The sequence below is a fragment of the Mesoplodon mirus genome (genome assembly GCF_964341445.2).
Source record: "Mesoplodon mirus genome assembly, chromosome: 8".
Taxonomy (NCBI): Eukaryota; Metazoa; Chordata; class Mammalia; order Artiodactyla; family Ziphiidae; genus Mesoplodon; species Mesoplodon mirus.
The window spans coordinates 3064818-3077667 of record NC_138984.1 but is presented as its reverse complement, the minus strand read 5'-3'; the positions used below and the strand labels follow the sequence as shown (position 1 = coordinate 3077667).

General features: G+C 39.9%; 1 protein-coding gene across 1 annotated transcript; it reads left to right on the top strand.

Annotated features, from left to right (window-relative positions):
- Window positions 1–393: 393 nt before the first annotated feature.
- On the top strand, window positions 394–8114 carry RBM44 (RNA binding motif protein 44; the record flags this gene model as incomplete). Its single annotated transcript, XM_082631318.1, has 5 exons — window positions 394–471; window positions 575–648; window positions 2799–3087; window positions 7710–7855; window positions 7991–8114. The coding sequence occupies 5 exons, from the start codon at window positions 394–396 to the stop codon at window positions 8112–8114; spliced, it is 711 nt and encodes a 236-aa protein (XP_082487444.1).
- Window positions 8115–12850: the final 4736 nt, after the last annotated feature.

Below are 12850 nucleotides of genomic sequence, written 5' to 3'. Positions count from 1 at the left end.
ACTCTAGTCCAACGTCAGTATTCCTTCAGGTGTTCTTTTCCTCTGAACCCTCATCAGGCACTTCGCAGGTGTGGGGTACATAGTGAACAGAAAAAGCTTCTCAGTTTCCATCAGACAGCCAGGACTACCTATTTATTGATCCATTTTTGAGCCACAAGAGACTAAATATCAATCAGTCCAACCTCTTTGTTTTTCACATATGATTAAAGCCCAGAAATGTTGAAACTATACTACAAGCTCTTAATCTTCAGCCTAGTGCTGATATTTGCTAATAACTTTATAATAATCTTTTTGATAATAAAAAATGAAATACTGAACAATATTCACATTTTCTCTTAAAAATATTGATAAAATAATGACTATCTTCTGTTGTATGTTTATCTTCAAGCAGAAATGAAGAATGTTGAACCCTTACGAAGAGATAAAGGTTACTTGATACATGTTGGTGGTCTCTGCCCTTCAGTGTCTGAGGTATGCCAGGATTTATTTTTTGAGCTTCACTTTCAAATCTATTAATTGTTCATATTTTGATTGTTTTTCCACCTTTCACAAACTTTTATTTATCTTCTTTTAGGCTGATTTAAGGTCTCATTTCCAGAAATATGAAATTTCTGACATTTCAATTTATGATTCTTCTCCTAATTACAGGTATGTTTCCCAGATTCAATGAATGTACATTTACTGGGTATGCCCTAGGTTCTAACAGGTCTGTTCTGTACTGAACATGAACCACAGTGGTGATTAAGCCAGGCGCCATTCCTGCAGGGGTTTCCCAGCCTAGTAGAGGGATACACGTTGACAAATAGCTACAGTCATTAATTGGTGCTGTTCTTAATCAGATCTTTCTTTCATTATACTTTTTAACTTTTACTAATGAGATATAGGAGAGTTATTGATTTTTCTGCAGTTATCTTGTTTCATACCATTTCATGGGGGCAGTCGAGTACATTAGTTAAGAGAACGGGCTCTACAGCAGGTGTCTTGGGTTCATGTCTCAGCTTCGTCAGTAATGTGATGAATACATTTGGGCAAGTTACTTAACCTTTCTGTATCTGAGGCTCTTCATCTATAAAGTGAGGATAATAATAGTACCTACATAGCATTACTGTGGAACTATTACGAGATAAATAAGTAAACCAGTAGAAATAAAGGCTGGCATATAGTAGGTACTCAGAAAATTATATTTAATTTTATTATTTTTTATTTTAATTACTTTTTAGTTGATGCTTTTTTATTTTTTAGGTAGATGGCTATATCATCTACATATAGTCATTTCCAGTATGTCTGTTGTTAACCTCCTGTTTTGTGACATTATCAGAACGTTCAAAAGTATCAAATAAGAATGGTGATAGCTTGGGCTTCCCTGGTGGCGCAGTGGTTGAGAGTCTGGCTGCCGATGCAGGGGACACGGGTTCGTGCCCTGGTCCAGGAAGACCGCGACTAGGCCCGTGATCCATGGCCGCTGAACCTACGCATCCGGAGCCTGTGCTCTGCAATGGGAGAGGCCACAACAGTGAGAGGCCTGCGTACCGGGAAAAAAAAAAAAGAATGGTGATAGCTTAATGGAAATGCCTTTACTATTTTATCACCAAAAATGATAGCTCTTTATTTCAGATATGAAAATCTTTATAAATTAAAAAAGGATCCTATTTGTAGTTGGGTTGAAATTTATTAAAAATAAGTGTTTAATTTTGTCTTAAATGAATTCACTTAAGATCATATGCTTTTCTTGGACCTATTCATTAATGTATTGTTAATATATTTCGTTATATTAAAGTAGCGTTGTACTCCTAGGAGTATTACTTGATGTGAAAGATTCTTTTAGTGTTTTGTTGAATCCTTTGGAAAAAAAGAAACTTCATGGTTTTTTATTACTTTGAAGTATTATACATTCTGTGTGGAGATTTAGGAAGTACAGTTAAATACCAAAAGTGTAAGGAGGTTATAAAAATTTATCCATAGTCCCATCTTTTGGAGACAAGTGCTCTTCAGATTTGGTATATATCCTTCCATTGACACTATCTGGAGCTGGCACTTTCAGAAGGATGGCTCTTGCCCAGCTTTCTCAATTTTATGGCTACAATTCTGGTTAGATTTTCCAACTCTGTTTGGACTGCATATTTTTTCACTACAAGGCCATAAGGACATTCTCTTCTGTGTTCTGCTAAACGTTTTTAAATTTTGCCTTTCACCTTTATGCCTTCGCTGTATCTGGAGGTTATGTTTGTGTATAGGGATTAATTTTAATTTTTTGGTATGGATAACCAGTTGTCCCGAGAACACTAATCTGTGCAACTGTGTCATATGTCATCTTTGCAAGTGTTACATTACTTTTTTTTTTTTTTTTTTGCGGTACGCGGGCCTCTCACTGCTGTGGCCTCTCCCATTGCGGAGCACAGGCTCCAGACACGCAGGCTCAGCAGCCATGGCTCATGGGCCCAGCCGCCCCGCGGCACGTGGGATCCTCCCGGACCGAGGCACGAACCCACGTCCCCTGCATCGGCAGGCGGACTCCCAACCACTGCGCCACCAGGGAAACCCTACATTACATTTTAATATAAAATTAACCGGTGATAATTCAGAAGAAATACTAACTACCTTTTATTTCCCATCTTTAATTTTTTGTATTTAGTTATCTTAATATTCTTCCTGATCCCAAGGTAAGTATAGTAACTTTTATTTTTAAGAGCAGTTATTCTTATAAAAGATATATGCTAGCCAGTAGTTACACAATGAAGTTTGAGGCCATTTAAAGTCATTAACAAAGAACCTTTTGGTTTTCTGCTTTTATATTTTAGATATGCATCTCTTGCTTTAAAAAAAAATAGTGATGCAAAGCTGGCTGTGAAAGAAATGAATGGTATAAAAATAAATGGGAAATCAGTAAATGTGCGGCTTGTCAAAACTCCTGGAGAATATACATCACCACTTTCGTCCAAAAATGGAAATAAAGTTAGTTTCAACAATTCGGAGAAAAACATCAGCAAAGAAATCAACTCAGCCTCCTCTATTTCTAGATTGCCTAGAACTAGGCCAAGGCAGCAGCTGGGATCTGAGCAGGACAGTGAGTTTTTCCCTTTTGACCAAAAGGTTAGTTTTCTTGATCAAGCCCTTAAATGGTCTTCATATATACACTATACTGTGATAAGCAGCTTTGTAGGACAGATAACTCCAGGACAGCAGTCTTGAAGTGGGAGTAAGGACATTAGTCTGAATTGTGTCTAACATTGGATCCGCCCTAACCTGCTCTTGTACAACCCCAGTCATCCCTGGAGGAAGCACAGACCTTTACAGGCCTAGCCGCAGAGAGACAACGTTTCTCTGTAACTAGGCTCTCTACCAATGCTTTTCAGTCTTTGTATCTCTTTATTCTTGGATAGTGTTACTCTATAAGTAGCTACTTAACACTTTCATCATTCTTTTTTTCACAGCTAACCTCATCTCATAATTATGTAAACCATAAAATATAGTCATTTTATTATGCATGCTCTCATCTTTACCACATTGAGGTTTTAAACGCCACATGGAAGGTGATAAAGTTGACTTACTCACTCTTGTCTCTCCACTGCGCAGCAAAATGCCTGGCATCCTGTAGGTATTCCATAGATTTTTAAAAATTTATATATAAATTATATAAAATTCGCCTTTTGCTGTCTCTGAGTTTAGACACATGCCGCAGGCATGTAACCACCATCACAGTCAAGGTAGAGAACAGTTCCATCTTTCCAAAACATTCTCCTGTGCTCTGCTCTGTTTTCTGTTCTTATAAGTTTACCTCTTCCAGAATCTCCTGTGAGTGAAATATTATATAGCCTTATTAGTCTGGCTTCTTTCACCTAGCTTTATGCATTTTCTTACTGAGTTCTGAGAGTTTTTTATATTCTGAATATAAATCATTTATCAGATAGGTATGTATTTTGCAAATACGTTTTCCCAGCCTGACTTTGTCTTTTCATTCTTTTAATAGTGTCATTCTCAGAGGAGGAGTTTTAATTTTTAACCAATTGCAGTTTGTCGATTTTTTGTTTTTTAACTTGTGGGGGTTTTTTTGTTTGTTTTCTGTGGTTTTTTTTTGGCTGTGTTGGGTCTTCATTGCTGCGCACAGGCTTTCTCTAGTTGTGGTGAGTGGGGGCTACTCTTTGTTGCAGTGCGTGGGCTTCTTGTGTGGAGCACGGGCTCTAGGCGCACGGGCTGCAGTAGTTGCGGCGTGAGGACCCTAGAGTGCATGGGCTTCAGTAGCTGCAGCGCATGGGCTTGGTAATTGCAGTGCACAGGCTTCAGTAGTTGTGGCTCACGGGCTCAGTAGTCGTGGCTCAGGGACTCTAGAGCACATGTTCATTAGTTGTGGCGCACGGGCTTAGTTGTTCTGCAGCTTGTGGGATCTTCCTGGACCAGGGATCGAACCCATGTCCCCTGCATTGGCAGGCGGATTCTTAACCACCGCACCACCAGGGAGGTCCCTTAACTTGTGTTTTTAATGTTGTATCTAAGAAATCTTTGCATAATCCATTGTCACAAAGATTTTGAGTTAATTTTATAATGTGTGGGGTATGAATTGAGGTGGTTTTCGTTTTTTGGTTGTGTTTTTGTTTTGTGTATGGAATTGTTCCAGCATCATTGTTGAAAAGCCTATCCTGTCTCCACTGAATTATCTTTGTGCCTTTGTCAAAAATCAGTTGACCATATTTGTGTGGATCTATTTCTAGACTCTCTGTTCTCTTCTGTCTCTTAAACTTTCCACCAGTGCTACACTATCTTGATCATAATAGCTTTATAGTAAGTCTTGAAATAGTAAGTCCAACTTCATTCCTTTTCAAAATTTATTTTGGCTATTCTAGTCTCTTTGCCTTTCTGTATAAATTTCGTAATTCTGCTTGTCACTATCTATTAAAAAAGTCCTTGGATTTTTACTGGAATTAGTTTGACTCTACACATCACAGAAAATTCCTTTTTAATAAAGGGATGAAAGAATAAATATTTGTTGAATAAATGAATTTTGGTTTTTTCCATAAGAATAAGATAAAGGGATCTCTTTTCCCTATGTCCTTTACCCCGTCCTTTCCTAATTCCTGGAGTTATCCCATTATTTTTCTGTACCATTAGTGCCATTTCTGTACTCACAGACCTTTCTCTACTCACAGTTATGCACAACTCTTCTTAATCCGAACCACATTTTCACTTGACTTTTCATTCTTTTGAAGTTACCGTCCTTATTCTGTGTTTTTCCTGCCAAACTTCCCAAACAAGTAGTTTATACCCAATGTCTGGGTTTCTTTGATTGTTTCTCTTCTTCATCCTAATAATCTGACCCCAGTCTCTAAAATTTTATTTACAGTGCTCTTTCTATAGTCACTAGTGACGTTTTTATTGGTCTTTCTCTGTCTACCTTCTTTTTGACCACTTAGCCTATTTGGTGCCGGTCGTTCCTTTCTTTCAACTCTTTTCCTTTCATCTCTTTTCCTTTAATCTCAGTGACACTTCGTGTTCAGGATGGGTTTTTTGGTGCATAACCTCAATCCACAATAGGAAGGAAGGAAACAAACTGCAGTCAGGCTACAAGGGCGCTTGAGCTGGAGATTTGGGAGCTATGGCTCCTCCCTGCCTCTCAGCTGGTGCCCCTGGTTTCTTGCCTCTGCATGCCTGTAAGCTCCATCCTCCGTTTCTCTCTGCACACTGGCTTTCTCTGTCTGCTCATGACTTCTCTCTTCCTCCATTAGGCTTTATTTTGCTTAATTCTAACTCTACAGTACTTTTCAGTTCAAGCTCCTGTCATCATTTGACTAATTCATTCGCTCTGTGTTCCAATTCCACATTCTTTAGACAGGGAATCTGATCCAGCCCATGATTTCGGTGTTCATGAGTTCAGGTAGCACCACTCTTGGTCTTGTTAGCTGAGGAAGCAGGTCATGGAGTTGGTAGAGGGAAGGTTATGTGTCATAAATAAATAGGGCACCGTGGGCTAGGGTCGGAGTATGTTGTCTTAGAGTGTGTGGACAGGGCAGCTCTTATTGCTGTCTTTGTTAAACTATACTCTTACTTTTCTAGCAGTTTCTTGTCACCTTTCTTCTCAGATTCTCAACATTTTTTCATTATATTCATTCATTTAGAAAATACTTATTGTCTATAATAAGAGGTAGTGATGATTAAGAACAATAGATTCATAACCTGGCTTTGCTTCCTACTCATGGGCTGGGCAAGTTACTGCCCTCTGTGTCTGAGCTTCCTTATTTTAAAATGGGCATAGGCACTTCCCTGGTGGCGCAGTGGTTAAGAACCCGCCTGCCAGTGCAGGGGACACGGGTCCGAGCCTTGATCCAGGAGGATCCCACATGCCACGGAGCAACTAAGCCCGTGTGCCACAACTACTGAGCCCGAGTGCCCCAACTACTGAAGCCCGCGCTCCTAGAGCCCGTGCTCTGCAACAAGGGAAGCCACCACAATTGAGAAGCCCGTGCTCCGCAACGAAGAGTAGCCCCCGCTCGCCGCAACTAGAGAAAGCCCACATGCAGCAACGAAGACCCAATGCAGCCATAAATAAATAAAATAAATAAATAAAGTTATTTAAAAAGAATAAAAAGTAAAATGGGGATAAGTGTTCCTGCCTCACAAATGTTGTGAGCTTTAAATGACTTTAATTCAGAAAATTCTTTGGAACAGTTCCTGTCATGGAGAATGTACTCCGTAAATAGTAGCTACTGTTATTTACTAGCAGTTTGGCTCTTTCTTGGGAAACCCATCCTCTCTGTGGTTCCAACTACTATTTAAACTATTGTATCCCAAAATTATTTATTCAATAAACAGTATACCAACTATGTACACTATTGTAGGCACTGGGAAAGTAGCAATGAACAAAACAGACAAAAATCTGTGCTGTTACAGAGCTTAAATCTAATGAGGGAGATAAGACAATAAGCAAATAAGTAAAATATGTAATATTCTGATGTGACAGATCTAATATTTTGTATATCTTACCCTGACGTTTCATCTAGGTTTGAAAGTATCCGCTCCTCCTTTGTTGAACTTTTATAGGATGTACAGTGGTTTCATATAATTTATATCCTACTTGCATGGTTAATAGTAATTAATTGATCATTTTAATTTTGTCTTTTCAGTTGAATTATAAGATACATAAGTGATGGAGGTTCTTTTTTATAGCACTAGTTTCCCCACCCCCACTCCAGCATGTTCTGGGCATATAGTTTGTGTACATTAAACATTTACTAAATAAGATATAGAATATACGATATAAATATGTACATATAATTACCATGTAGACCAGCCTTTCTCTGTCAGGTTGGGTAAGAGAATTCAGCCTTCATGTCCTAAGTCTAAGATATCCATTGTATATAGCAAATGACTCTCTCTCCTGTGCATCTAGAATGGAATGGTTAGGTCCTATATTAGGGAAAATTGAGGAAATAGTTAACATCATTTTTTGTGTTCTGTGGATCAGATGAGAATCCTGTTTGAGAAAAGCTGATTTCGACATAGCCAGTATATTATACTTCATCATGTATTTGGCATTTTTAAATAAATGGCCCTGAATACATCTCAAGTAAAATTACTTGGTAGAAAAAATGATCCCAAATCAACGTAAATATCTTAGGAATTTTGATTTTACTATTTGTAATTTTTAAATTTAGAATAAGCTGGATTATCTCTGTGTAATCGTTACTGACTTAAATAAAACTTTAAAAATGTTTATTTAGAGTGTCAAGAAGAATTGTAAACAGATTGAATCCACTGAATTACTACCTGATGCACCTATTCAATTTGTACCTCCAAATACATTGAACCTGCGTAGCTTTACCAAGATCACGAAGAGACTGGCTGAACTACATCCGAAAGCTGGCAGGTAGTGACTACAATTACATTTTAAGTGGTTTTATAAGTTGTATGTAAACTACCGTTCCTTTCAGTACCTTAGCCATATCTAGAATGTGCTGCTTTGGAGAGGGCAGTTGCTCATGCGTGTCTTCCTTTGGCACAGAGATCACATTATAAACGCTCTTCAGGAGGTTAGAATGCATCATAAAGGCTCTCTCAGTGGCCTGTCTGTTAACGCTATTGTGAGAATGACTTCCTCTGTTTTGGAAAACTCTGCTTCCCGTTAGGCATAAAAGAAGCAATAAGAGGTAAGTCAGTCATACCTTTCGTATTTAAATAGTAAACATTTTAAGCTATGGATTCCATTTTCTTTTCAAATAAAAATACTATATTGAAAATAATAAAATAACATAAAAGCTAAAAACAAGCATAAACTATTAATGCAAAACTATTTGGGGTAATGTTAAATTACCCCAAAATTATTTGGCTTAAACAATATTTATCATCTCAGAGTTCGCAGGTCAGGATTCAGGAATGGCGTAGTTGGGTGGTTTTAGTTTAGCGATTCTCGTGCTGTTGCAGTCAAGATGTTGACCTGGGCTGTGGTCATCAGGAGGCTTGATTGGGACTGGAAGACCTGTTTGTAAGACGGCTCATTCCCATGGCTGTTGGCAGGAGGCCTCTGTTTCTCACCACATGGGCCTTGCCATAGGGCTGCTTGAGTGTCTTTACGACATGACACCTGGCTTCTTCAGAGCAAGAGCCATCAGAGAGAGAGAGAGAGCAAGATGGAAGCTGCAGTATCTTCTGTGACCTAACTTCAGGAGTCACAGTCTGTCGTTTCTGCCACATTCCATCAGAGGCAAGTCACTACGTGCAGTCCACGCTTTTGAAGAAAGGTGTATCAAAGAATTTGTGTATGTATTTTTAAATTACCACACACAAACATAGAACCCCTGTTTACAAAATAATGGTTGGGGATTTGTTTCCAGTTATAGCTGTCCAGGTGAGTAAAGCCAACTTTCCATGGAGAACAGTTAGAAAAGCTGAATAAATATAAAGACATCTGCTTGAAGGCACTGGAGAACTGTCAAGATACCATAAATTATTTGGCCAGTGTAAAAGAAGATTAGTCTCAGGGAAATATGCCCATTGTTCGGGACCACTTTCCCCCAATACTCTTTGCAGGTGGGGCAGCTAGGAGTTTAAAGGCACCCTTCTGATAGCACTGAAGCCAGGGGGGTGGGGCCTCAGCAGTAGAGTTGGGACACCAATCGGTTACTCTACTGCAGGAGTAACTTTGAACCAGAAGTAGGTAGTTCCTCTGAGGGACTGTACCTCAGCTTCAGAACCTAAGTTAGATTGAGATGATCTGGGGTTACTAGTTCTGCCATGCACCTAGAAGAAATGAAGGTAAGAATCCTCTGGAAGAAGGTAGTATCATTTTAGGCCTCAAATTGTTTCTACCAAAATTTTTGCACATACTAATAATTTTGTAAATAAGAGTACACAATCAAAAATAACTAATCATAAATGAAATAAGACCACATGAATGAAAACTAGCATGAACACCAGGTAATAGAAATTACCCACAGGGACTCCAGCTAATTGAGTTATCAGACAAACTTTTTTTTTTTTAATAAATTTATTTATTTAGTTTTGGCCGCGTTGGGTCCTCGTTGCTGCGCGTGGGCTTTCTTTTGTTGCTGCGCGGGCTTCTCATCTCAGTGGCTTCTCTTGTGGCGCACGGGCTCTAGGAGCACGGGCTTCAGTAGTTGTGGCGCACGGGCTTAGTTGCTCCATAGCACGTGGGATCTTCCCGGACCAGGGCTCGAACCCGTGTCCCCTGCATTGGCAGGCAGATTCTTAAACTGTGCCACCAGGGAAGCCCCCAGACACATTTTTTAAAACCATACTTGCATGTGATAGATTGCAGAAACAGCCACAATTATTCCTTTCCCTATAACCATGCCCCTTTGCAGTGTGACTTGGAAGCTCCTCTGATCAAGAAGTGGAGTCTATTTTCCCACCCCCTGAATCTGGGCTGACTTTTTCACTTGCTTTGACAAGTTATGCCATTCCCAAGCCTGGTCCTCAAGAGCCCTGGATCATTCTGCTCTCTCGGAAATTTGCTACAGCCACATAGAGACACCCAGGGTGCCTGCTAGAGGACAAGAGGCTACAGTCACCCCTCAGCATCCATGGGGGATTGGTTCCAGGACCTCCCTCCACACCCACCCACCGTGGATACCAAAATTTGAGTTTGCCCAAATATCTTATGTAGTATGGCGTAATATCTGCATATAACCTACACACATCCTCCCGTATACTTTAGATCATCTCTAGGTTATTTGTAATACCTAATACAATTGTAAATACTACGTGAATAGTTGTAAATACAATATAAATGCTGTAAACAGTTGCCAGAACACAGCAAATTCAAGTTTTGCCTTTTGGAATTTTTTTTTTCAAATATTTTCAATCCAAGGTTGGTTGAACCTGCAGATGCAGAACTCACGGATATGGAGGACCAACTGTACCTGGAGGATAGCTAAGACATTCCAGCCTACAGCCAGCTGCCCTTAAACATGTGACAGAATCTAGCATAGATCAGCAGATAACCTGCCCAACCTGGCAGCTGTCCACAGATGCATGAGTGAGCCCAACCAAGATAAGACAAATCACCAAAATGAGTCCAGCCTATTGCTAACTGGCAGAATTAGAGGCTAAATAGTAGGTGGTCATTGTTTCAAGCTACTAAGTTTTGAAGGTGATTTGTTACACAGCAAAAGCTAATTAATTCAGATGTATTGTGTTCAAGGAGACAAAAGACAGGATTGAGAATTCTAGTATAGAACTGGAAATATTTTTGAAATGGAAATGCCATTAATAAAGAGAATTACTTAAATGAATATGAATAACTCAGTTAATAGGTTCTACAGCAAGGCTTCAGTGCATCAGAAAAACTGCCTGAATATTATGGTCCTTGTGACCACCATGCAAAGCTGCTGAAAGTCAATCAAAACCATGTATTGAGCCCCAAAGCTTTATGAATAAGGGATACACAAGAGAAATAAGAGGCAATACATGCACACACACACACACACACAAACTTCTTGAAAACTCAAACCAAAAAGAAAATCTATAAAGCAGCTAGAGGGAAAATTTACCTTAAGAGTGCAACAATTAAACTGACATCTGATTCTCAACAGAAGCCACCAAATAATTCTACCAACTAGGATTCTATACTCAGGAAAAGAGCCTTCAAGGATAAATGAAATAAATATATTTTTACCCAATTAAAAACTAAGATAATTTGTTACTTAGAAGACCCATTGTATTAAAGAAAATACTAAGTGTTTTCTAGGAAGCAGGAAAGTGATTTTAGATGAAAGGTCAGAGATGCAGACGTACTGAAGATCAAAATGTTTATATCAACTAATACTGTATAAAGCAAGAATAATGGTATTTTATAGGGTCTAATATAATTAACGTGTATGACAATAGTAACATATAAATTGAGAGAGGATTAAGTACTGCAACTATTCTGAGCACCTTGTAGCTTGGGAAGAGGGTAAAATGTCCTGTGTTGGGGGTCCCCAGTACCACCCCCAAGGCTTAGTGATTCATTAGGAGAACTCACATGACTCAGTATATAGTTGTACTCATGGCTATGACTTATGGCAATGAAAGGATACAGAGCAAAACCAGCAAAGGGAAGAGGCACATAGGATGATGTCTGGAGGAAATCAGGCACAAGCTTCGAAGAGTCCTCCTCCGAGTAGAGTCACATAAGACCTGCTTGTTTCCTCCAGTAATGAGTTACAACAACTCATATGAAATGTTGTCTACCCTCATTAGAGATTCCGTGCCTCATATTTTTGTTGGAGGCTGGGCACATAGGTACCCACCATCTAGCATGTAGCAAAGGTTCCAGACTCTCAGAAGGGCAGCAGCTGTTCAGCACAAACTGCATTGTTTACACAGTTTTGACACAGCCACTCGTCACTGCTAGGATTGGAGGGAACTACGTTCCCAGACACCAGGGCCGACCTTGCAGGCAGGTCTTTCTACGGATGACTGTCATCTCAGCCCTGCTATGTTAGTTCTTCGCTCCACATGTACCGGTTGATATCAGACTTTGATAAATAGGGTATAGTTGTAATCTCTGGGGTGGAGTTGGACCCTTATCTTACACCAGGGTTTCCCCAACCCCTGGGGACCAGTATCGGTCCATGGCCTGTTAGGAGCCAGGCCGCACAGCAGGAGGTAAGCCTCGGGCTAGCTTAGCAAAGCTTCATCTGCTGCTCCCCCTGCTTGCATTACTTCCTAAACCATCACTCACATTACGGCCTAAACCATCCCACTCCCTCCCCCACCCCACCCCCGTGGAAAAACTGTCTTCCATGAAACTGATCCCTGGTGCCAGAAAGGTTGCGGACTCCTGCCTTACACTGTATACAGAAACTAACTCAAAATGGATCAAATACCTAAACGTAAGACCTAAAACTGTAAAACTCTTCAAAGAAAACACAGAGGAAAAGCTTCACAACATTGGATTTGGCATTGATTTCTTGGATATGACACCAAAAAGATTTACAACAAAAGAAAAGATAGATAAATTAAACTTCATCAAAATTTAAAACTTTTGTGCATTAAAGGACAGTATCAGGGCTTCCCTGGTGGCGCAGTGGTTGAGAATCTGCCTGCTAATGCAGGGGACACAGGTTCGAGCCCTGGTCTGGGAGGATCCCACATGCCGCGGAGCAACTAGGCCCTTGAGCCACAACTACTGAGCCTGCGCGTCTGGAGCCTGTGCTCCGCAACAAGAGGCCGTGACAGTGAGAGGCCCGCACACAGCGATGAAGAGTGGCCCCCGCTTGCCGCAACTAGAGAAAGCCCCCGCACAGAAATGAAGACCCAACACAGCAAAAATAAATTAATTAAAAAACTCCTACCCCCAACATTAAAAAAAAAAAAAAAAGTAGTTACCTTTAGAAGGGGAGGAGTTTAAAAAAAAAAA